This window comes from Eubalaena glacialis, chromosome 1 (genome assembly GCF_028564815.1).
Source record: "Eubalaena glacialis isolate mEubGla1 chromosome 1, mEubGla1.1.hap2.+ XY, whole genome shotgun sequence".
In the NCBI taxonomy this organism is placed as follows: domain Eukaryota; kingdom Metazoa; phylum Chordata; class Mammalia; order Artiodactyla; family Balaenidae; genus Eubalaena; species Eubalaena glacialis.
Window position 1 is genome coordinate 169951106 of NC_083716.1, and position 25879 is coordinate 169976984.

Here is a 25879-nt window from a genome sequence, read left to right on the forward strand (position 1 = left end):
AAAACCTCTGAGGAAATCTTCTAACATAAAAGATAGAGGCCAATGTTTTTTTGGATTTGATATCAAAAACAAAGGTAACAAAAGCAAAAATAAACAAGTGGAACTACATCAAATCAAAAGGCTGCTTCATAGCAAAGGAAACCATCAACAAAATAAAGAGGCAACCTACTGAATGGGAGAAAATATTTGCATATCAAATATCTGATAAGGGGTTAATATCTAAAATATGTAAAGAACTCATACAACTCAATAGCAAAAGGACAATCCCATTAAAAAATGGGCAGAGCACCTGAATAGACATTTTTTCCAAAGAAAATATGTGAACAGCCAACAGGTACATAAAAAGATGCTCACTAATTATCAGGGAAATGCAAATGAAAACCACAATGAGACATCACCTCACACCTGTTAGAATGGCTGTTATCAAAAAGCCAAGAAATGACAAGTGTTGGAGAGGGTGTGGAGAAAAGGGAACCCCTATGTGCTGTTGGTGGGAATGTAAATTGGGGCAGCCACTATGGAGACTCCTCAAAAAGAGAACTACCAAATGATCCAGCAATTCCACTTCTGGGTATTTATCCAAAGAAAACAAAAGCACTAACTCAAAAAGATATATATATCTATATAGATAAATATATATAGATCGATCTATCTATATCTATCTATCTATATAGATATATATATATATCTCCATCCTAATGTTCATTGCAGTGTTATTTACAATAGCCAAGATATGGAAACAACCTAAGTGTTCATTGACAGATGAACAGATAAAGAAAATGTGGTGTATGTATTGTATAGGCAGTGGAATATTATTCAACCATAAAAAAGAATGAAATGAACTCTTGCCATTTGCAACAACATGGGTGGAACTTGAGGGCATTGTGCTAAGTGAAATAAGTCAGACAGAAAGACAAATACCATATGATTCAATAATGAATTAATTATACATATATAATTATTTTTATTTACAATCCCTATTTTGCATATGAGGCACAAAGAACTTGCTCAAAGTCACATGGCTAAGTAGGTAGTAAGTGCCATAACTGGATATGAACCCTGGAGGTCTGGTTTTAGAGATTTTATTAGGCACCACTCTGCTTCCTCTTATCTTAGTGCCTATTGATAGCACGAATTTAATAAACGAGAGCTGTTTATAGTATAAGACTAGCTATAAATTAGTTTTGGCTGTTTCTATTAGATACTAAGTAGAGGAGGAAATTAATCACATATATTTCTTTTTTTTTAATTGTGATACAACTTTTACATACTATTTTCAAACTTGCAAAATAATACACCATGTTTTTGTGGATATTTACATATGTGGTAAAAGTGTAAAAACATACATGGAGATAACGTGCGTACTGGCTATTTTTTTATGCATCTTTATTGGAGTATAATTGCTTTACAATGTTGTGTTCATTTCTGCTGTACAACAAAGTGAATCAGCTATATGCATACATATATCCCCATATCCCCTCCCTCTTGAGCCTCCCTCCCGCCCTCCCCTCCCTATCCCACCCCTCTAGGTCGTCACAAACACCAAGCTGATCTCCCTGTGCTATGCAGCAGCTTCCCACTAGCTATCTATTTTACATTTGGTAGTGTATATATGTCAATGCTACTCTCTCACTACGTCCCAGCCTCTGCTTCCTGCCCTGTGTCCTCAAGTCCATTCTCAACATTGTCATCTTTATTCCTGCCCTACCACTAGGTTCATCAGTACCATTTTTCTAGATTCCATATATATGCGTTAGCATACAGTATTTGTTTTTCTCTTTCTGAATTACTTCACTCTGTATGACAGGCTCTAGGTCCATCCACCTCACTACAAATAATTTCGTTCCCTTTTATGGCTGAGTAATATTCCATTGTATACATGTGCCACATTTTCTTTATCCATTCATCTGTCGATGGACATTTAGTTTGTTTCCATGTTCTGGCTATTGTAAATAGTTATGCAATGAATATTGTGGTAAATGTATCTTTTTGAATTATGTTTTTCTCAGGGTATATGCCTGAGTAGTGGTATTGCAAGGTCATCTGGTAGTTCTATTTTTAGTTTTTTAAGGAACCTCCATACTGTTCTCCATAGTGGCTGTATCAATTTACATTCCCACCAACAGTGCAAGAGGGTTCCCTTTTCTTCACACCCTCTCCAGCATTTATTGTTTGTAGATTTTTTGATGATGGCCATTCTGACTGGTGTGAGGTGATACCTCAATGTGGTTTTGATTTGTATTTCTCTGATGATTAATGTTGTTGAGCATCTTTTCATGTGTTTGTTGGCCATCTGTATGCCTTCTTTGGAGAAATGTCTATTTAAGTCTTCCACACGTTTTTGGATTGGGTTGTTTGATTTTTTTATATTGAGCTGCATGAGCTGCTTGTATATTTTGGAGATTAATCCTTTGTCAGTTGTTTCATTTGCAAATATTTTCTCCCATTCTGAGGGTTGTCTTTTTGTCTTGTTTATGGTTTCTTTTGCTAGGCAAAAGCCTTTAAGTTTCATTAGGTCCCATTTATTTAGTTTTGTTTTTATTTCCATTACTTTAGCAGGTGGGTTAAAAAGGATCTTGCTGTGATTTATGTCATAGAGTGTTCTGCCTATGTTTTCCTCTAAGAGTTTTATAGTGTCTGGCCTTACATTTAGGTCTTTAACCCATATTGAGTTTATTTTTGTTTTATATGGTGTTAGGAAGTGTTCTTTAATCCATATTGAGTTTATTTTTGTTTTGTATGGTGTTAGGAAGTGTTCTAATTTCATTCTTTTACATGTAGCTGTCCAGTTTTCTCAGCACCACTTATTGAAGAGGCTGTCTTTTCTCCATTGTATATTCTTGCCTCCTTTATCAAAGATAAGGTAACCATATGTTCATGGGTTTATTTCTGGGCTTTCTATCCTGTTCCATTGATCTATATTTCTGTTTTTGTGCCATTACCATACTGTCTTGATTATTGTAGCTTTGTAGTAAAGTCTGAAGTCAGGGAGCCTGATTCCTCCAGCTCCATTTTTCTTTCTCAAGATTGCTTTGGCTATTTGGGGTCTTTTGTGTTTCCATACAAATTGTAAAATTTTTTTTCTAGTTCTGTGAAAAATGCCATTGGTAATTTAGTAGGGATTGCATTGAATCTGTAGATTGCTTTGGGGAGCATCGTCATTTTCACAATGTTGATTCTTCCAATCCAAGAACATGGTATATCTCTCCATCTGTTTGTATAATCTTTAATTTCTTTCATCAGTGTCTTATAGTCTTCTGCATACAGGTCTTTTGCCTCCTCAGGTAGGTTTACTCCTGGGTATTTTTTCTTTTTGTTGCAATGGTAAATGGGAGTGTTTCCTTAATTTCTCTTTCTGATCTTTTGTTGTTAGTGTATAGGAAAGCAAGAGATTTCTGTGCATTCCTTTTATATCCTGCTACTTTACCAAATTCATCGATTAGCTCTAGTAGTTTTCTGGTGGCATCTTTAGGATTTTCTACTTATAGTAAGTATCATGTCATCTGCAGACAGTGATAGTTTTACTTCTTCTTTTCCGATGTGGATTCCTTTTATTTCTTTTTCTTTGCTGATTGCCGTGGCTAAAACTTCCAAAACTATGTTGAATAATAGTGGTGAGAAGGGGCAACCTTGTCTTGTTCCTGATCTTAGAGGAAATGCTTTCACTTTTTTACCATTCAGCATGATGTTGGCTGTGGGTTTGTCATATATGGCCTTTATTATGTTGAGGTAGTTTCCCTCTATGCCCACTTTCTGGAGAGTTTTTTTCATAAATGTGTGTTAAATTTTGTCAAAAGCTTTTTCTGCACCTATTGAGATTATCATATGGTTTTTATCCTCCAATTTGTTAATATGGTGTATCACATTGATGGATTTGCATATATTGAAGAATCCTTGTATTCCTGGGATAAACCCCACTTGATCATGGTGTATGATCCTTTTAATGTGCTGTTGGATTCTGTTTGCTAGTATTTTGTTCAGGACTTTTGCATCTATATTCATCAGTGATATTGGCCTGTAATTTTCTTTTTTGTGACATCTTTGTCTGGTTTTGGTATCAGGGTGATGGTGGCCTCATAGAATGAGTTTGGGAGTGTTCCTCCCTCTGCTATATTTTGGAAGAGTTTGAGAAGGATAGGTGTTAGCTCTTCTCTAAATTTCTGTTAAAATTCGCCTGTGAAGCCATCTGGCCCTGAGCTTTTGTTTGTTGGAAGATTTTAAATCACAGCTTCAATTTCAGTGCTTCTGATTGGTCTGTTCATATTTTCTATTTCTTCCTGGTTCAGTCTCAGAAGGTTGTGCTTTTCTAAGAATTTGTCCATTTCTTCCAGGTTGTCCATTTTATTGTCATATAGTTGCTTGTAGTAGTCTCTCATGATCCTTTGTATTTCTTTGGTATCAGTTGTTACTTCTCCTTTTTCATTTCTAATTCTATTGATTTGAGTCTTCTCCCTTTTTTCCTGCTGTATCTGGCTAATGGTTTATCAATTTTGTTTATCTTCTAAAAGAACCAGCTTTTATTCTTTCCTTCTGCTAACTTTGGGGTGTTTTCTGTTGTTCTTCTTCTTTCTCTAATTGCTTTAGGTGTAAGGTTATGCTGTTTATTTGAGATTTTTCTTGTTTCTTGAGGTAGGATTGTATTGCTATAAACTTCCCTCTTAGAACTGCTTTTGCTGCATCCCATAGGTTTGGGTCTACGTGTTTTTATTGTCATTTGTTTCTAGGTATTTTTTGATTTCCTCTTTTATTTTTTCAGTGGTCTCTTGGTTATTTAGTAGTTTGTTGTTTAGCCTTCATGTGTTTTTATTTTTTACAGTTTTTTTTTCCTGTAATTGATATCTAGTCTCATAGCATTGTGGTCGGAAATGATGCTTGATACAATTTCAGTTTACCTAGGCGTAGTTTGTGACCCAAGATGTGATCTATCCTGGAGAATGTTCCTCAAGAATGTGCACTTGAGAAGAAAGTGTATTCTGTTGTTTTTGGATGGAACGTCCTATAAATATCAATTAAGTCCATCTGGTCTAATGTGTCATTTAAAGCTTGTGTTTCCTTACTTATTTTCTGTTTGGATGTTCTGTCCATTGGTGTAAGTGGGGTGTTAAAGTCTCCTAATATTATTGTGTTACTGTCGATTTCCCCTTTTATTCCTGTTAGCATTAGCCTTAGGTATAGTGGTGCTCATATGTTGGGTACATAAATATTTACAAGTGTTATATCTTCTTCTTGGATTGACCCTTTGATCATTATGTAGTGTCCTTCCTTGTCTTTTATAAGAGTCTTTAATTTAAAGTCTATTTTGTCTGATATGAGTATTGCTACTCCAGCTTTCTTTTGATTTCCATTTGCATGGAGTATCTTCTTCCATCCCCTCACTTTCAGTCTGTATGTGTCCCTAGGTCTGAAGTGGGTCTCTTGTAGATAGCATATATAGGAGTCTTGTTTTTGTATCCATTCAGCCAGTTTGTGTCTTTTGTTTGGAGCATTTAATCCATTCACATTTAAGGTAATTATCAATATGTATGTTCCTGTTACCATTTTCTTAATTGCTTTGGGTTTGTTTTTATAGCTCCTTTGTTTCTCTTGTGTTTCCTGCCTAAAGAAGTTCCTTTAGCATTTGTTGTAGAGCTGGTTTGGTGGTGCTGAATTCTCTTAACTTTTGCTTGTCTGTAAAGCTTTTGATTTCTCTGTCGAATCTGAATGAGATCCTTGCTGGGTAGAGTAATCTTGGTTGTAGGTTTTTCCCTTTCATCATTTTAAATATATCCTTCCACCCCCTTCTGGCCTGCAGAGTTTCTGCTGAAAATCAGCTGGTAAATTTATGGGGATTCCCTTGTATATTATCTGTTGCTTTTCCCTTGCTGCTTTTAATATTTTTTCTTTGTATTTAATTTTTGATAGTTTGATTAATATGTGTTTCAGTGTATTTCTCCTTGGGTTTATCCTGTATGGGACTCTCTGTGCTTCCTGGACTTGATTGACTATTTCCTTTCCCATGTTATTGAAGTTTTCAACTATAATCTCTTCAAATATTTTCTCAGACCCTTTCTCTTTCTCTTCTTCTTCTGGGACCCCTATAATTCAAATGTTGGTGTGTTTAATGTTGTCCCAGAGGTCTCTGAGAGTGTCTTCAATTCTTTTCATTCTTTTTTCTTTATTCTGCTCCTTGGCAGTTATTTCCACCATTCTATCTCCCAGGTCATTTATTCGTTCTTCTGCCTCAGTTATTCTGCTATTGATTCCTTCTAGAGTATTTTTAATTTCAGTTATTGTGTTGTTCATCACTATTTGTTTGTTCTTTAGTTCTTCTAGGCCCTTGTTAATTGCTTCTTATATTTTCTCCATTCTATTTCTGAGATTTTGGATAATCTTTACTGTCATTACTCTGAATTGTTTTTCAGGTAGACTGCCTATTTTCTCTTCATTTGTTTGGTCTAGTGGGTTTTTACCTTGCTCCTTCATCTGCTGCTTATTTCTCTGTTTTCTCATTTTGTTTAACTTACTGTGTTTGGGGTCTCCTTTCTGCAGGCTACAGGGTCATAGTTCCTCTACTTCTGTTGTCTGTCTGCAGTGGGTGGGGTTGGTCCAGTGGCTTGTGTAGGCTTCCTGGTGGAGGTGACTGATGCCTGTGTTCTGGCAGGTGGATTTGGATCTTTTCCCTCTGATGGGCAGGAATGCATCTGATGGTGTATTTTGGGGTGTCTGTGAGCTTAGTATGACTTTAGGCAGCCTGTCTGCTAATGGGTGGCATTGTGTTCCTGTCTTGCTAATTGTTTGGCATGAGACGTCCAGCACTGGAGCTTGCTGGCTGCTGGGTGGAGCCAGGTCTTAGTGTTGAGATGAAGACCTCTGGGAGAGCACTCACCAATTAATTTTCCACAGGGCCAGGAGTTCTTTGGTGGCCTGATGTCCTGGACTCAGCTCTCCCACCTTGGAGGCTCAGGCCCAACCCCTGGGCGGAGCACCAAGACACTGCAAGCCACATGGCACGGAAGAAAAGGAAGCAGAAAAAACAAAACAAAAAACAAAAAAACAAAACAAAAAACCCAAACAAACGAACAGACAAAACCCCAAGACAAATGGCAAAAGCAAAAATAAACAGACAAAATCACGCAAAGAAACATACACACACGCACTCACAAAAAGAAAATTAAAAAAAAAGAGAGAGAGAGAAAACAAAGAAGAAGAGAGCAACCTTACCAATAAACAAACCCCAAAATGAAAACAAACACTAAACACTAAACTAACAAAAACATAAAACCAGAAACAAATCAAATGCAGAATCACATATATTTCTAATAATTGGTGTTTGGTTCTTCTAAGTAGTGGAAAAAATTCTCACATCTCAATTATATACAAATTTAATTCAGATAATAGATAGCTTTTGGTTTTGTGAAGGGAATAAATAATTGAGGAAATTTAAGAAGTTATCCATCAAAAGTGTTATATATATTTTTACTCATTTTTCTTTTTTCCTCATTTCCCATTTCAAATCTAATTCCATCTTTTCCATGTTTAAGATTTTTAATTTTCTTTCTCTATGTCCCTTGAATTTTGACATAATTAGAAAATTTAAGAGCACAGATTTTTTTTTGGTTTGGTTTTGTCCTTTTTTAGATTTAAAGGGGAAAGTAAATAAAGTGGCCCTTCTCCTTTCACTCTCCACATTTTTGACATGTGTATAATTAGGAAAATTGCTTTGCTTAGAGTTACTATTAAATGTAATAGAAGTTAATTTTTTTAGTAAATTTCATGACTACTCAGATTTGTACCACTTTACTAATGATATGATAAAACATATCACTAATAAACAATCACTGAGGCTAAAGAAAAAAATTATAGAACTGCTTAGACTTGCTTACTTTACTTTTTACAGTATTTAAACACTATACTTTTTGTAGCTTAAGCATATACCTGAAGTATCTCTTTTCACTGCTTGTTATCATTGAAGTTCATCTTCTAATGTTTTATTAGTTACTCCTCAGAACAATTTTAGTTATGTAAAAATATTTTGAAATTTCCTTGTTTATTTAATCCATAATGCTTTACAAATATCGTTTTATTATTCCTACTCTCTGACTTGATTTGTTTGATTTACTTATATTAGAAAACTCCTTTCTTTCTTAAGTTTGCAAATTATTGAATATTCAAGTCCAATTCACCTATAAATCATTAAAATACAGACACTATGGGCTTGTTTCAGTTTAAATAACTCATATAATTGACTATTTTGTATGTAGGCCAACTCAGAACTGTCCTAATTTGTGATGGGAAGGTTAAATACTTGTGCAGTACTCTAATTTTGTAGATTCTAACAAAGTTGAAAAGAACAAGCCTTTATTCACAATGGAAAGGTTAGAAATTGATAATTTTACTTAAAAATGTATCTGTATACCTTTATCCCCTTCCTATAATTGATACTTATGTCTCCTACAAGTCCATAGTATCTCAGTAAAAATATCAGGAATGGAAAAGTGTATTAATATATGGAAGGATTATAAATGTTATTATAATTCATTTTTATAATGTAAGCTGAAGTACAGATAGGTACTTAATACAGACAAAAATGACCCTTACACTGAAGTAGAAAACAATTGAATATAAAAGAATTCAAGTATTGTACAACTGGAAAGGATCTTAGATATCATGAAGTAATGTTTAAATTCCTCTTATTTTTATTTTATTTATATTTGTTTATGTCCTTCAGTTTCGTAGCTCAGGATTCCTTCTTGCATCTCATACATTCTTTCTGGGATCATTTTATTTCTTTCTGAAATATATACTTAGAAGTTCCTTTAGAAAGGATGCCTTAGTGACAAATTCTCTCAGTTTCTATTTGTCTGAAGTGCCTTTCTTGAATGATAGCTTAGCTGGGTATCTACCTCTAGATTAACAATTATTTTTTCTTAGTATCCTGAAGATATTATTTTACTGTCTTCTGGCTTCTATTTTTGTTAGTTTGTCATTCCTTTGTAGGTAATCTCTTTTTTTCCCTTGCTGCTTTGAAAATGTGTCATTCTGCAGTTTCACATGATATGTCTACGTGTGAATTGTCTTTTAATTATACTGTTTGTGATTACTGAATCTGAGGATTCATGTCTTCAATCAATTCTGGAAAATTTTTCACCTATTATTTTCAAACAGTACTTCTCCCTCATTTTCTCTATTCTCATCTTCTGGAACTTCAATTACGTACATGTTAGACTTTACCATATTATCCTTCATTTAAAAATTATCTATTTCATATTTTTCACATTGTTATTCTGTGATATATTCTGTATAATTTTTCAGATATTTTCCCCAGTTCCTTAATTCTTGTCTCTCCAGCCCACTGTTTTACCTGTTCATGGAGTTTTAAATTTTAAGAATATTATCTATGTAATTATTATTTCTCCACTTTCTAGAAATTCTACTTTTCACACATCAGGATTTTTTATCCTGTCCCAGGTTTTAGGAGACGTTTTCTTTCTAGGCATTTGCATTGTAAGGAGAACCAAATCAGTAGTCCTGCTCTGGTCCTACTAATGTCTTTCACCCTTATTCAGATAAATAGGGTTTTTTCTTGATATTTATGCCCAAACTACCACTTTGTCCCCTTGTCTGCCTTGCAAAGATACATTGATCTTTTAAAAATCAACTGAAGTGTCTCTTTTAATGGAGTTTTTACTGACTTTCTTGGAGAAAAATAATAATCTTTATGATTGAGTTTCACCTGTATGAATTTCTTTTATGATACCATTGTGCATTGTACCTAACATGAAGCCTATAAACTCTTTGAGGGAAGGAGCTAGGTCTTATTGATTTTTGTGGCTCTGATAGTGCAAATAATAATATAAATAACAATGTTATAATTAACATTTATTGAGAACTTAATACATGCTTGGCAAACTCAAGAACTTTACATGTATTAATAAATCACTCGAGATGCAGAGAGATTACATAAAATGGTGAAGTCACACAGCTAGGAATTAATTGAAACAGGACTTAAATCCAGGAGATATGTGGCCCCACATACAAACCCTCAGTGTTTATCCAATACTGCCTTTATGTTGACCTCCTAAAGGGAGTATCAGCAGCAGAGGGACAGGTTATACCACCAAAACTTGTACTTGAGCTCCAAACAAGATCATGGGGATGTGGCAGGTGCTTAGGGAAGGACACAGCAGGACAAATAAGGAAGGCCTACAAAGACAGGTGGAGCCTCGTAGGGCATTTTACATGCAAGCAATATGAACAGAGTAGAGACAGCATGAAGCAGCAGTAGGAAATTTAGCAGCAGTTAGCATCATTTTTCTGGGTACAGAATTGGGTTTATCTGCAGAAATGAGGCTGTAAGAGGACTCAACAACAAGGCAGGAGTCAAGTCCGGAATTCAAAACAAACAAATCTGGAGGATGAGGTGGGCAAACAAGGCAGGAACTCAATTATGAAGGTATCACTACCCATTAAAATATTTTTGACTAATTGAAATTGTTCTTAACTTCTCAAACACTTTTTATCCTTAAACCATCAGATGTTAGGCCCCCTAGAAGGCCTGACAGGAGAGACAGTATTCTTTGGATCACAGTGGCAGTAATAAGTACAGTACTATATGTTGTGATGAAATTAATCCTGAGCCAGAAATAGCTTAGCATTGGAAGATTTTCACCACTGAGCTTTTCAGCATTTCAACATTTCAGTATTTCAACCTGACTTTGGAGTACTTCATTTCAACAGATTAACACACCTGACATAAATGTGTAGCCCCCCAACAGGTCTTTAATGTTTGCACGGGTGGAGTTTTCCAAGTAAATGAGATGAGAAGAATCTTAAAATTTTTACATGATGATTTAGTTTATGCCTTCTTATCCTTATTCCTATGACAGAGGGTTTTACTCTCCAATTCTTATTCTCAGTTCTATTTTTTCTTGTATGTGTAAAGACGAAATAACACATTTACTTCGCATAAGCAAATGAAACCTAATTGCCACCTCCCCAATTAGACACTTTAGAAGCAGACCCACTTCTTTTTTATTTAAAAAAACACCAGAAAGGAGAAAGAGTGATTTATTGGACTACTTTAAATATGTTTCATATGAGTTAATTAATACAGTGTGTAAAATAGATGGATTGAACTTGTATTACCATGAAATGGTATAGTCTATATTTTAAAGTAGATGCAAGATTTTCAATACCTAATTTCAAAATAATATGCTAGTAAAAATATGTGGGTTCATTTATTTTATTAAACTATAATATACTAAGTGACACTCAAAGTTAGGCCTGACATATTCTTAGATTTCAGTTCAGCTAGTATGTATTGAACTCCTATGAAATGTTAATCTCTGAGCTGATGCTTTCACATCTATTGCCCTATGTAATACAGCATAATGCAATTACGGGTTAAACAGCTGACCTTTTTATATTTGTAAAATGCTTTAGCTTACATGGAAAAATGAAAAAAAATAGGAGGCCTCCAGAGTAAATATGGATGTATATGATGAATATTAACATTGAATCCAAGTGTTAATGTTTAATTTTCTTATTTTTATTATTTAAAATAAAAAGTAATGAGATGGGTACAACGAGTTAAAATTCTGCATGTCTTTAATGAAACAGTAGCAACACATTATTAAAGCAAAGTATGAAAATAATGTGGTATGTGAGATGTTACCAGTTATTAACAGCATGTTTTAACATTAGTGAAGTGAGTAAAATCAACCTTAATTTTCTGTGAAGTATTTTAACATTAATGAGAATTGACAAGTTTGGAGCCCTTGGAAATAAACACTTAAGAAATGAACTCTCAGGTCATGTTTATAAAATACGTGTCTATATGTTTCTACTACTTCTTAAATCAATACTGGAAAATGTTTCATTAATGTTAAACAAGATATTAATCCATAGGTTGAGAGAGACCCTGTAAACTGAATAAAAGGTAATTTCTACATGGATCCTCATGGGTAGAAATATATACATATATTCCTTCAGTTACAGGGAACATTCTTCACAAGAGTTTAATACTTATATTTGATTAGTTACTCTTTTTCACTCCCTTATCACACATCCAGAAGTTTACTCTATACTCTATTTTTCATTTCTTTCAGAAATTAAGCATTCTTTTTTTTTAAAATAAATTAATTTTATTCATTTATTTTTGGCTGCGTTGGGTCTTCATTGCTGTGCGCGGACTTTCTCTATTTGTGGTGAGCAGGGGCTACTCATCGTTGCGGTGCATGGGCTTCTCGTTGTGGTGGCTTTTCTTGTTGTGGAGCACGGCCTCTAGGCGTGCGGGCTTCAGTAGTTGTGGCATGCAGGCTCAGTAGTTGTGGCTTGCGGGCTCTAGAGCACAGGCTCAGTAGTTGTGGTGCATGGGCTTAGTTGCTCGCAGCATGTGGGATCTTCCCGGACCAGGGCTTGAACCCGCATCCCCTGCATTGACAGGCAGATTGGTAAACTCTGCGCCACCAGGGAAGCCCAGAAATTAAGCATTCTTGAGTTATTTATGCTATTGAGAACTCTTTGATGATTCAGAGTCTCTTCCCCACCATTTTGTCCTCTACTCTTCATTCAACAGTATCTTTTTTTATTAATCAAAACATTTTTGAATTGTATTTTATTCTTACAGATTGTATAGAGACTCTATTTGTAAAAATACAGAGGTGGCTGTATTTATTTATTTAGATGGCATTTTTTTTTACTGAAATATACTTGATTTACAAATTTATATTAGTTTCAGGTGTACACAATAGTGATTCAACATTTTTATAGCTTATACTCCTTTTAAAGTTATAACAAAATAATGGCTACATTTCCCTGTGTTGTATAGTATATCCTTGTTTCTTATCTATTTTAGAGTGAACATGCTAAGTGTTTTTTTTCTTAATTTTTTAAACATCTTTATTGGACTATAATTGATTTACAATGGTGTGTTACTTTCTGCTTTATAACAAAGTGAATCAGCTATACATATACATATATCCCCATATCTCCTCCCTCTTGCGTCTCCCTCCCACCCTCCCTATCCCACCCCACTAGGTGGTCACAAAGCACCGAGCTAATGTCCCTGTGCTATGTGGCTTCTTCCCACTAGCTATCTATTTTACATTTGGTAGTGTATATATGTCCATGCCACTCTCTCACTTCGTCCCACCTTACCATTCCCACTTTCCGTATCCTCAAGTCCATTCTCTACGTTTGCATCTTTATTCCTGTCCTGCCCCTAGGTACTTCAGAACCATTTTTTGTTTTTGATTCCATATATATGTGTTAGCATAGGGTATTTGTTTTTTCTTTCTGACGTACTTCACTCAGTATGACAGTCTCTAGGCCCATCCACCTCACTACAAATAACTCAATTTCATTTCTTTTTATAGCTGAGTAATATTCCATTGTATATATGTGCCACAGCTTCTTTTTCTGTTCATCTGTTGATGGACACTTAAGTTGCTTCCATGTCCTGGCTATTGTAAAGAGAGCTGCAGTGAACATTGTGGTACATGACTCTTTTTGAATTATGGTTTCTCAGGATATATGCCCAGTAGTGGGATTCCTGGGTCGTATGGTAGTTCTATTTTTAGTTTTTTAAGGAAACTTCATACTGTTCTCCATAGTGGCTGTATCAATTTACATTCCCACCAATAGTGCAAGAGGGTTCCCTTTTCTCCACACCCTCTCCAGCATTTATTGTTTGTAGATTCTTTGATGATGGCCATTCTGGCCAGTGTGAGGTGACACCTCATTGTAGTTTTGATTTGCATTTCTCTAATGATTAGTGATGTTGAGCATCCTTTCATGTGTTTGTTGGCAATCTGTATATCTTCATTGGAGAAATGTCTATTTAGGTCTTCTGCCCATTTTTGGATTCGGTTGTTTGTTTTTTTGATATTGAGCTGCATGAGCTGCTTGTATATTTTGGAGATTAATCATTTGTCAGTTGCTTCATTTGCAAATATTTTTCTCCCATTCTGAGAGTTGTCTTTTTGTCTTGTTTATGGTTTCCTTTGCTGTGCAAAAGCTTTTAAGTTTCATTTGGTCCCATTTGTTTAGTTTTGTTTTTATGTCCATTTCTCTAAGAGGTGGGTCAAAAAGGATCTTGCTGTGATTTATGTCATATATTGTTCTGCCTTTGTTTTCCTCTAAGAGTTTTATAGTGTCTGGCCTTACATTTAGGTCTTTAATCCATTTTGAGTTCGTTTTTGTGTATGGTGTTAGGGAGTGTTCTAATTTCATTCTTTTAAATATAGCTGTCCAGTTTTCCCAGCAAAAGTTATTGAAGAGGCTGTCTTTTCTCCACTGTATATTCTTGCCTCCTTTATCAAAAATAAGGTGACTATATGGGCATGGGTTTATCTCTGGGCTTTCTATCCTGTTCCATTGATCTATATTTCTGTTTTTGTGCCAGTATGATACTGTCTTGATTACTGTAGCTTTGTAGTATAGTCTGAAGTCAGGGAGCCTGATTCCTCCAGCTCCGTTTTTCTTTCTCAAGATTGCTTTGGTTATTCAGGGTCTTTTTTGTTTCCACACAAATGTTGAAATTTTTTGTTCTAGTTCTGTGAAAAATGCCATTGGTAGTTTGATAGGGATTGCATTGAATATGTAGATTGCTTTGGGGAGTATCGTCATTTTCACAATGTTGATTCTTCCAATCCAGGAACATGGTATATCTCTCCATCTGTTTGTATCATCTTTAATTTGTTTCATCAGTGTCTTACAGTTTTCTGCATACAGGCCTTTTTTCTCCTTAAGTAGGTTTATTCCTAGGTATTTTATTCTTTTTGTTGAAATGGTAAATGAGAGTGTTTCCTTAATTTCTCTTTCAGATTTTTCATCATTAGTGTAGAGGTATGCAAGAGATTTCTGTGCATTAATTTTGTATCCTGCTACTTTACCAGATTCAATGATTAGCTCTAGTAGTTTTCTGGTAGCATCTTTAGGATTCTCTATGTATAGTATCATGTCATCTACAAACAGTGACAGTTTTACTTCCTCTTTTCTGATTTGGATTTCTTTTATTTCTTCTCTGATTTCTGTGGCTAAAACTTCCAAAATTATGTTGAATAAGAGTGGTGAGAGTGGACAACCTTGTATTGTTCCTGATCTTAGAGGAAATGGTTTCAGTTTTTCACCATTGAGAAAGATGTTGGCTGTGGGTTTGTCATATATGGCCTCTATTATGTTGAGGTAAGTTCCCGCTATGCCTACTTTCTGGAGAGTTTTTATCATAAATGGGTGTTGAATTTTGTCAAAAGCTTTTTCTGCATCTATTGAGATGATCATGTGGTTTTTCTCCTTCAATTTGTTAATATGGTGTATCACACTGATTGATTTGCGTATATTGAAGAATCCTTATTTTCCTGGGATGAACCCCACTTGATCATGGTGTATGATCCTTTTAATGTGCTGTTGGATTCTGTTTGCTAGGATTTTGTTGAGGATTTTTGCATCTATGTTCATCAGTGATATTGGCCTGTAGTTTTCTTTCTTTGTGACATCTTTGTCTGGTTTTGGTATCAGGGTGATGGTGGCCTCATAGAATGAGTTTGGGAGTGTTCCTTCCTCTGCTGTATTTTGGAAGAGTTTGAGAAGGATAGGTGTTTGCTCTTCTCTAAATGTTTGATAGAATTCGCCTGGGAAGCCATCTGGTCCTGGGCTTTTGTTTGTTGGAAGATTTTTAATCACAGTCTCAATTTCATTGCCTGTGATTGGTCTGTTTATATTTTCTATTTCTTCCTGGTTCAGTCTCAGAAGGTTGTGCTTTTCTAATAATTCATCCATTTCTTCCAGGTTGTCCATTTTATCGGCATATAGTTGCTTGTAGTAATCTCTATGATCCTTTGTATTTCTGCAGTATCAGTTGTTACTTCTCCTTTTTCATTTCTATTTCTATTGATTTGAGTCCTCTCTTTTTTTCTTGATGAGTCTGGCTAATGGTTTATCAATTTGTTTATCTTCTCAAAGAATCAGCTTTTAGTTTTATTGATCTTTGCTCTTGTTTCCTTCATTTCTTTTTCATTTATTTCTGATCTGATCTTTATGATTTCTTTCCTTCTGCTAACTTTGGGGTATTTTTGTTGTTCTTTCTCTAATTGCTTTAGGTGTAAGGTTAGGTTGTTTATTTGAGATGTTTCTTGTTTCTTGAGGTAAGATTGTATTCCTATAAACTTCCCTCTTAAACGGCTTTTGCTGCATCCCATGGGTTGTAGGTCATCGTGTTTTCACTGTCATTTGTTTCTAGGTATTTTTTGATTTACTCTTTGATCTTCAGTGATCTCTTGGTTATTTAATAGTGTGTTGTTTAGCCTCCATGTGTTTGTATTTTTTACAGATTTTTTCCTGTAATTTATATCTAGTCTCATAGCGTTGTGATCGGAAAAGATACTTGATACGATTTCAATTTTCTTAAATATACCAAGGCTTTATTTGTGACCCACTATATGGTCTATCCTGGAGAATGTTCCATGAGCACTTGAGAAGAAAGTGGATTCTGTTGTTTTTGGATGGAATGTCCTACAAATATCAATTAGGTCAATCTTGTTTAATGTATCATTTAAAGCTTGTGTTTCCTTATTTATTTTCATTTTGGATGATCTGTCCATTGGTGAAAGTGGAGTGTTAAAGTCCCCTACTATGATTGTGTTACTGTCTGTTTCCCCTTTAATGGCTGTTAGCATTTGCCTTATGTATCGAGGTGCTCCTATGTTGTGTGCATAAATATTTACAATTGTTATATCTCTTTCTTGGATTGATCCCTTGATCATTATGTAGTGTCCTTCTTTGTCTCTTGTAATAGCCTTTATTTTAAAGCCTATTTTGTCTGATATGAGAATTGCTACTCCAGCTTTCTTTTGATTTCCATTTGCATGGAATATCTTTTTCCATTCCCTCACTTTCAGTCTGTATGTGTCCATAGGTCTGAAGTGGGTCTCTTGTAGACAGCATATATACGGGTCTTGTTTTTGTATCCATTCAGCCAGTCTGTGTCTTTTGGTTAGAGCATTTAATCCATTTACATTTAAGGTGGTTTTCGATATGTATGTTCCTATTACCATTTTTTAAAATTGTTTTAGGTTTGTTATTGTACCTCTTTTCCTTCTCTTGTGTTTCCTGCCTAGAGAAGTTCCTTTAGCATTTGTAAAGCTGGTTTGGTGGTGCTGAATTCTCTTAGCTTTTGCTTGTCTGTTAAGGTTTTAATTTCTCTGTCAAATCTGAATGAGATCCTTGCTAGGTAGAGTAATCTTGTTTGTAGGTTTTTCCCTTTCATCACTCTAAATATGTCTTGCCACTACCTTCTGGCTTGCAGAGTTTCTGCTGAAAGATCAGCTGTTAACCTTATGGTGTTTCCCTTGTATATTGTTTGTTGTTTTTCCCTTGCTGCTTTTAATATTTTTTCTTTGTATTTAATTTTGGTAGTTTGATTAATATGTGTCTTGGCTTGTTTCTCCTTGTATTTATCCTGTATGAGTCTCTCTGCACTTCCTGGACTTGATTGACTATTTCCTTTCCCATATTAGGGAAATTTTCAACTATAATGTCTTCAAATATTTTCTCAGTCCTTTTCTTTTTCTCTTCTTCTTCTGGGACCCCTATAATTCGAATGTTGGTGCATTTAATGTTGTCCCAGTGGTCTCTGAGACAGTCCTCAATTCTTTTCATTCTTTTTTCTTTATTCAGCTCTGCGGTATTTTTTCCACTGTTTATCTTCCATGTCACTTATCCGTTCTTCTGCCTCAGTTATTCTGCTATTGATTCCTTCTAGAGAATTTTTAATTTCATTTATTGTGTTGTTCATCATTGTTTGTTTGCTCTTTAGTTCTTCTAGGTCCTTGTTAAATGTTTCTTGTATTTTCTCCATTCTATTTCCAAGATTGTGGATGCTCTTTGCTATCATTACTCTGAATTCTTTTTCAGGTCGACTGCCTATTTCCTCTTCATTTGTTTGGTCTGGTGGGTTTTTACCTTGCTCCTTCATCGGCTGTGTGTGTTTCTCTGTCATCTCATTTTGCTTAACTTACTGAGTTGGGGCCTCCTTTTTACAGGCTGCAGCTTCGTAGTTCCCATTGGTTTTGGTGTCTGCGCCCACTGGCTAATTATGGTTCAGTTGGTTGTGTAGGCTTCTTGGTGGAGTGGACTGGTACCTGTGTTCTGGTGGATGAGGCTGAATCATATCTTTCTGGTGGGCAGGACCACGTCCGGTGGTGTGTTTTGGGGTGTCTGTGACCTTATTATGATTTTAGGCATCCTCTCTGGTAATGGGTGGGGTTGTGTTCCTGTCTTGCTATTTGTTTGGCACAGGGTATCTAGCACTGTACCTTGCTGGTCATTGAGTGAAGCTGGGTCTTAGCGTTGAGATGGAGATCTCTGGGAGAGCTTTTGCTGTTTGATATTACATGGAGCCGGGAGGTCTCTGGTGAACCAATGTCCTGAACTTGGCTGTCCCACCTCAGACGCCCGGGCCTGACACCCGGCCGGAGCACGAAGACCCTGTCAAGCCACACAGTTCAGAAGGAAAGGAAGGAAAGGAAAGAAGGAAGGAAGGAAGGAAGGAAGGAAGGAAGGAAGGAAGGAAAAATAAAAAAGAAAGTTATTAAAATAAAATTAAAAATTATTAAAAATAAAAAAATTATAAAGTATTAAAAAAAAAGAAAGAAGAGAGCAACCAAACCAAAAATGAAATCCAGCAATAATAACAAGTGGTAAAAACTATAGTAAACAAACAAACAAAAAAAGGACAGACAGAACCCTAGGAGAAATGGTAAAAGCAAAGATATACAGACAAAATCACACAAAGAAGAATACACGTACACACTCACAAAAAGAGAAAAGGAAAAGAATATATATATCTTTTGGGAAGTCTGAGGTCTTCTGCCAGCGTTCAGTAGGTGTTCTGTAGGAGTTGTTCCACATGTAGATGTGTTTCTGATGTATTTGTAGGGAGGAAGATGATCTCCACATCTTATTCCTCTGCCATCTTGAATGTCTCCCACTTATCTATTTTATACATAGTATTTTGTATCTTCTTAATTCCATACCCCTATCTTGCCCCTCCCCCTTCCCTCTCCCCACTGGTACCCACTAGTTTGTTTTCTATATCTGTGCGTCTGTTTCTATTTTGTTTTATGCATTCATTTGTTTTATTTTTTTAGATTTCACATATAAGTGAAAACACAGTATTTGTCTTTCTCTGTCTGATTTATTTCACTAAGCATAATACTCTGTAGGTCCATGCACATCATTGCAAATGGCAGAATTTCATTCTTTTTTATGGCTGAGTAATATTTCTTTATATATATTATACATTATATATGTATATACATATATATATACATACCACATGTTCTTTATCCATTCATCTGTTGATGGACACTTGGGTTGCTTCCATATCTTAGCTATTGCAAATAATGCTGCTAAAGCAATCTTGAGAAAAAAGAATAAAGCTGCAGGTATCATTCTCCCTGACTTCAGACTATACTACCAAGCTACAGAAATCAAAACAGCATGGTAGTGGCACAAAAATAAACACATAGATCAATGGATCAGAATAGAGAACCCAGAAATAGATCTATGTGACTATGGTCAATTAGTCTATGACAAAGGAGGCAAAAAGCAATTGGAGAAAAGACAGTCTCTTCAGTAAGTGGTGCTGGGAAAACTGGACAGCTACATGTAAAAGAATGAGATTAGAACATTTCCTCACACCATATACAAAAATAAACTCAAAATAGATTAAAGACCTACATATAAGACTTGAAACCATAAAACTCCTAGAAGAGAACATAGGCAGAATGCTCTTTCACATAAATGGTAGTAATATTTTTTGGGGGTCTGTCTCCTAAAGGCAAAAGATAAAAACAAAATAAATAATTGTACATAATTAAACATTCAACAGTATTTTTTGATAGATATTTCTTAGTCAAAGTTATGTATGTAGGTTACCACTTTGATTATATGTTCATCTCTATGAAACTTGATATCATGGTTTTTAGTCATTGAAATAAATGTGACGTGTAAATCAGGGTCATAGCAAGAAAGAGATGGTCACTCAAGAAGGGTGATAAAAAGAATTTAATGAAAGGACTGATTGGGATTGACATATACACACTACTATATATAAAATAGGTAACTAATAAGGACCTACTGTATAGCACAGAGAACTCTACTCAATACTCTGTAATGGCCTATATGGGAAAAGAATTTTAAAAAGAGTGGATGTATGTATATGTATAACTGATTCACTTTGCTGTACAGCAGAAACTAACACAACATTGTAAATCAACTATACTCCAATAAAAATTTTTTTAAAAAGTGTAGGCAGGATAAAGGGTAATCAGCGAGGGTTAGTGAAATCCCAGAAACCTGCAACAGTCAGAAACGGTCACTATTTCTAGGCCTAAAGGAGCAAGGTGGGGGAGGAGTTAATGCAAACCAGCAAGATCTATAGCTGTAGAAGAGTCACGTGACAAGCGATTTGGTGTTTGATAGAAGATCACAGCCATTGCCAAACTATGGTCCAACAGGGGCCATGTTTCTCTCCTCCCAACTCTATAGTCTTCTGTCGTTATCTCTCATTGGCTGAACTCAATAGGAAGCTAAAAGACAAGGGATCCTAGCGATGCAGTCTGTAAAGACACAGAGCATGGTGAATAAGAGTGGAAAGTGGATCTGTAAGGGTTAGTGGAGAGTATACAGCACACAATACTATCCTAATATCTAATACCTAAAAAAAAAGGCAGAAAAAGTGGTTACTTTTTAAAAATGATATGATAAATAGTTCTAAGGAAGAAAGAATTCTGAATTGAAAATGAACTGCTTTCTCCTCTATTCATTTTCAAATGAGATGAGAATTAAAAGGATATAAAAAAAAGTTTGAATTTTCCTGCTCACAAGATTACTGTTAGATTTTGGTTTGTAGAACTAGGAAAGTTTATTTCATTGATGGCTGTGCTCAAGAGCTACGGTAAATCAGAAAAAGGTGATTTTTACATATTCATAGAGCTAATGATATTTACAAACAAGTCTAGAAGAAATTTCTGTGTGAATTAGTTACTGTTAGTTTGTCCCAGGGCCATAGTCTATACCAATGTTTTTCAAATTGCATGTCACAAGCCATTTTTCAGTCCTGAAATAAATTTAATGGGTAGTGACTAGGACTTCTAAATGAAATAGTATACCCTGGAACAGAAAATATCAGAGTGCATTTTTTATACTAACAGTAAATGCTGGTTTGTGAAACTTTTGTTTTGATTACATATATATGAATATGTGACTGTGTTGGGATATATATTTCTCAATATGGACCACGTTCCCCCCAAATTTAAAACATTGCCCTATACTATTTACTGGACTCAATCATCTTATAAACATTTACCCAACAGTGTAGTAAGGGTGAATTGTATTGAAAGGCAATGTAATATATTTATGTGTTCTCTCCCTACACAGTGCTAAAATTTGTTCCTAGGTGAGTAAATACATATGGAAATTAGGGTGCATTAATATATTTGATGTTCACCAATTCTAAAGATAGTAACAGTTCAAAATGAAGTGAAAATGTATCTTATTGCTCTATTACTGCATAGACTGGCACCCAGTGCCATAAGTCCCTCTGCATTCCCATCATCACACCTCATACTTACTTGCTCTTGGTAATAAGGGGGAAGGGAAATATTCTGCTAAAAAGTCTTGAATAATATTGAAGTGATCTTTTGAGCTATAGCCAAAGTAGAGGAATTTCAGTATATGTATTAACATTAATCTGTATCTTGGGAATTTTCAGCTGAAAATATGGAACATCCAGAGAGTATTTAAAGAGGATAATATGAAACTACAAAATGAGTCACTTACATTGAGTTATATTCATATTCTAGCTTCTAGTTCTTTTTCTTTTAAAGAAAAATTAAAATTAGATCACTTCTGCTTGTAACCTGCATAGTAATTAAATAATCAGCTATTTCCTATTTAGATTCCATTTCTACTTCTGCTGCAAAATTTAATTTTCTCTCAATATCTCAACATTAGCGATTCAACAGAATTATCTTTTGTACGTGGACAGTATACATGCTTTATATAAATAAAGGGAAAAAACATTTTGTATAAGCTGAAAATTATTTCAGGTCCTTGAAATCAAAATCAAATATTTATTGTATAGGGGGAAACATCTTCGTGTATTCTATATAAGGTTTCCATTTTGCAGTTGTTTTCAGAGACTGCCATTTTGAGTTATATTGGAATAGTGTTCCTTCTGACCTTTGAACAAGGATGCATGACTTAGTTTTTGGCATTCTTCCTAACAACACCCCAGAGGGCAGAGTTGTATTCTAGTGTGACATATATTTGAAAATGTCTTGCACAGAGGGTAAATTTGATTTGTAAATGTATCAAGAACAGATTCAAAATAGGCTGAAACTTGAATTTATCTGGTTCAGGAAAATTATAAAAGTTTCAACTTTAGTTTTTCTATTGCTATTATTGGTTAAACCAACAGATTTTCTTAAACTTTGCCAAACAGAAGAGCAATGGGTTCTGAAATCTATCTTCATTTTAATTTTTTCTCTCATTTTCTCTCATTTATAGTGTAAGTTTATCTAACTCTGATTTCAAAGACTTTACCCTGACTTGTGTCAGTACAAGTTGTCAGAAAGACAACAGGACTATAGGCTATAAAACATGTCCTTCTGCTGCATATTGTGCTGCATTTGAAGCATATGAGAGCTGATCGTTTTAGGCTGAAATATGTCTATACTCCTGCAGTTGAAAGTACTGATTTGTCAAACATGGAGGACAAATCTTTATTAAGATTATGTTCAGGAATTAAAAAGCTTTCAAAGAAGAAACAAAAGTCTTTTACTTTTCTAATAGTAATAAACTAGAATAGGCTTAGAAATAGATCTTGAAAGGTTTCATTCAACTTTAGTCTACCTTTTCATTTCTCCTTTTGTACTCGGTGTTCACTTTTAAGGCAATTTTTACGTGGGTGTTCACAGATAAAAGTTGTAAATAATTTGTATTTCACTTCATTCAGTATTTCATATTTTGTCCATTCCTGCATGGTCAAAATGGATTATGCTCACACCTCCCCCATTATTTTATTGAGTACCAAATTACTGAGTATACTATTTTGAGTTATGTGTACAGGGTTCAGAAGACAAAGTCTATGCCCAGCCCTTCTAAATAGGTAAAAAAAATTATAGAAACTGAATGAAGGTTTAATGCACATGATTGTAATTTACAGTTTAGTTTGAATAAAATGCATTATACTGAAACAAAGTCATTAGAGTTTTAGTTTACCTAGTAATTGCTACTAATTGCTTTCAAGAGATTAGTTCCCCCCAACCCCATTTATAATGGCAATGGAATTATTTCTCCCTGACATAGCACTAATGATTTTCATATTTTCCTTGTATAGTTCAAAATGTCATCTTGTTAACAAGAATTCTTTATCAGAGATAAAAATACATGTTACTAAATTGACAGGATAACTGTTTGTTTTCTAGTTTTCATCTCACTAACAAATGATGCCAACTGGAATGTTTGACTGCCTTCAATTTCATGGAAAATCAAATGACATTCCTTCTCTGAATGTGTGGTCAAATTAATCTTAGTCTTTTGTAAACTAACACTTGATAATCAAATAGAATAGTCATGTACAAGTAGGTTTATGTTACTGAATTAAACCCCTAAATTATTAGATCACATTAAAGTTTATTTGCTGAAATTAAGAGAATCTATGTACTATCATTTAGTCTTCTTTCTCTCTATTCTACAGAGAAATGATGAAGAGGCAGTTGTGGATAGAGGTGGAACTCGTTCTATTCTCAAAACACACTTTGAGAAAGAAGATTTAGAAGGTAAGACTATTTTGGTGGGGGGGATACCTATTGGTGTTTCAAAGAGAAATGTGAAGTTTGTTGCTATGTGGAGAACTGCAAAAGTTGATATCAGAGTAATAATGGTGGTGGTGGTGGGGTGGATATGACTGTTTTGGTGTAGTCTGGAGTGCCAATAGTCAGTTCTGCAAACAATGAGAAGCATTAATTTGTTCAACAGACGTTTATTGAACCTCTCCTATATTCCTGTACTGTGTTATGTGCCAGTCTTTCAATAATCCTTCCTTCAAGGAATTACAATTAATTGGGGAATGAAAAGAAAAAAATTATGACAGACCAGCATATTGGGTGTTATGTGACAGGGGAGGACAGGAGGGACATCTAATTCACCCTATGTTGTCAGAGTAGACTGTCACTGGAAGGGAGTTAAGGACAATTGGTGTTCTAGTTTTACTGAGATATATATGAGAGGGCTGGAAGCATCATTTGTGTGTGTTCTCTTCAGTAGAAAGGTCAAATAATTCAACAGGGAGGTAGTATGGTCTAGCAGCTGGTAAAGTATAGAGGCTCTGAAACCAGACTGTACTGGGTTCAAATATCACTTCTGTCCCTTATTTGTTATGGAAGCTTTAGCTAATTAGTTAACTTCGCTGCACCTGTTTCCTCTGTTGTTAAAATAAGGATAACAGTGGAATATATTTCCTAAATTTTTGTGAGAAATAAGGGAAAAATACTTAGAGTAGTACCTGGCCTAAGAGTTACATAAGTATTGACAATTATTATTCCACTGCAATTTAATGTATACACGCCATTAGTTCATTTTAATTTTTTAACAAGAAATTATTACTAGTGAGATACAAGGTATGTGGTGTTTTTCATCTTTTTGTTGAAAAGTGAAACCCAAATCATCTTAAGTAAAACTAATCAGAGATAGCTCCTAATAATCTACAGCAGCTGAAAAGTAAGTGTTCATTCCCCTTAAGAATTGTAGCCACTTAAATTACGGTTAAATTCATTATTATTGGGTCTTATATTTAGTTGCAACAATTAAATAACAGAAGAGTTAACATACTATTTAGAGACAACTTTCAACAACTATACCCACTCTGTGTTTGACATTTTGCTTGATGCACAGAAAGCACCCAAGGTCTGGAAAGGTTATACTTACTGGGCAGGTGTAGTAATTTGCATGCTATCCATATTCATTACACAAATTGAAGGAAGCAGAAACTTGAAAAATCTAACCCAGTAATGTCTAATATAAAGCGAATTTTTCTTTAGATTTGAAAAGCTGCATAGTTACTGTCCTACTTATGTCATACCATGACTTAAGCTATGCTTATCTTCACTAAACTCACACAAGAAAACCTAATAAATCAAGAATTTAGTGTAAAAATATACTCAATTCCAGTGAAACATCATCTTGGGTTTAAAGATTGTGATTGATAATCCACACACAGATAATTAGCAGTTAACAGTAATTTATAAATAATTACAGTAAAATACTAAATGGTCCCTTTGAATGGAAAATACATAATACAAAAATAAGATTTAATAAAGTCACTTTAATTGTTGTATCAACATGTATTACATACATTTCTTTTTACTGGGACTACACATAACAGTGTACAATGCTTCTTAAAAGAGATTTCTGGTTGGCAAAACACAGTTGGATAAATCAGATTTTGTTCTGTTTTCTGATGTCTATAGCGGGTATTTTAATCCCAGAAGTGAATAACTGTGACTTAGTCACTGGTGATTGAAGTTAACATCACAGAATGCAAAGGCAACATTTTAGAATTTTGAAAGAAAATAAGAGAAACCTTATTTATGTTGACTTTCTTAATATTTGTTCTGCTCCCAGATCATATTAAGTAGATAAACATTCCAGCATTTGAGGATGCCGTGGAGGATTCTGTTGTGATGCATACAAAGAGTTAATAGATCTGTTAATGGTTCCCAGATTGATTACCCTGAATCGGAAAATAATGCAGGGGCAATGAGGTGGATGTCACGGTTCAGGAAAAAATCAACTGGTAGCATAATATAATATAACGTGGGTAAGTGGGAGAGCA

General features: G+C 34.8%; 1 protein-coding gene across 2 annotated transcripts in view; it reads left to right on the plus strand.

The window, feature by feature from the left end:
• Nucleotides 1-25879, plus strand: part of SLC4A10 (solute carrier family 4 member 10) — a 222397-nt gene that overhangs the window by 11392 nt on the left and 185126 nt on the right. For both annotated transcript variants that reach the window (XM_061200696.1, XM_061200686.1), the window contains exon 2: nt 23744-23825. In XM_061200696.1, coding sequence (XP_061056679.1) covers nt 23744-23825 — 82 coding nt within the window. The remainder of the gene's footprint in view (nt 1-23743; nt 23826-25879) is intronic.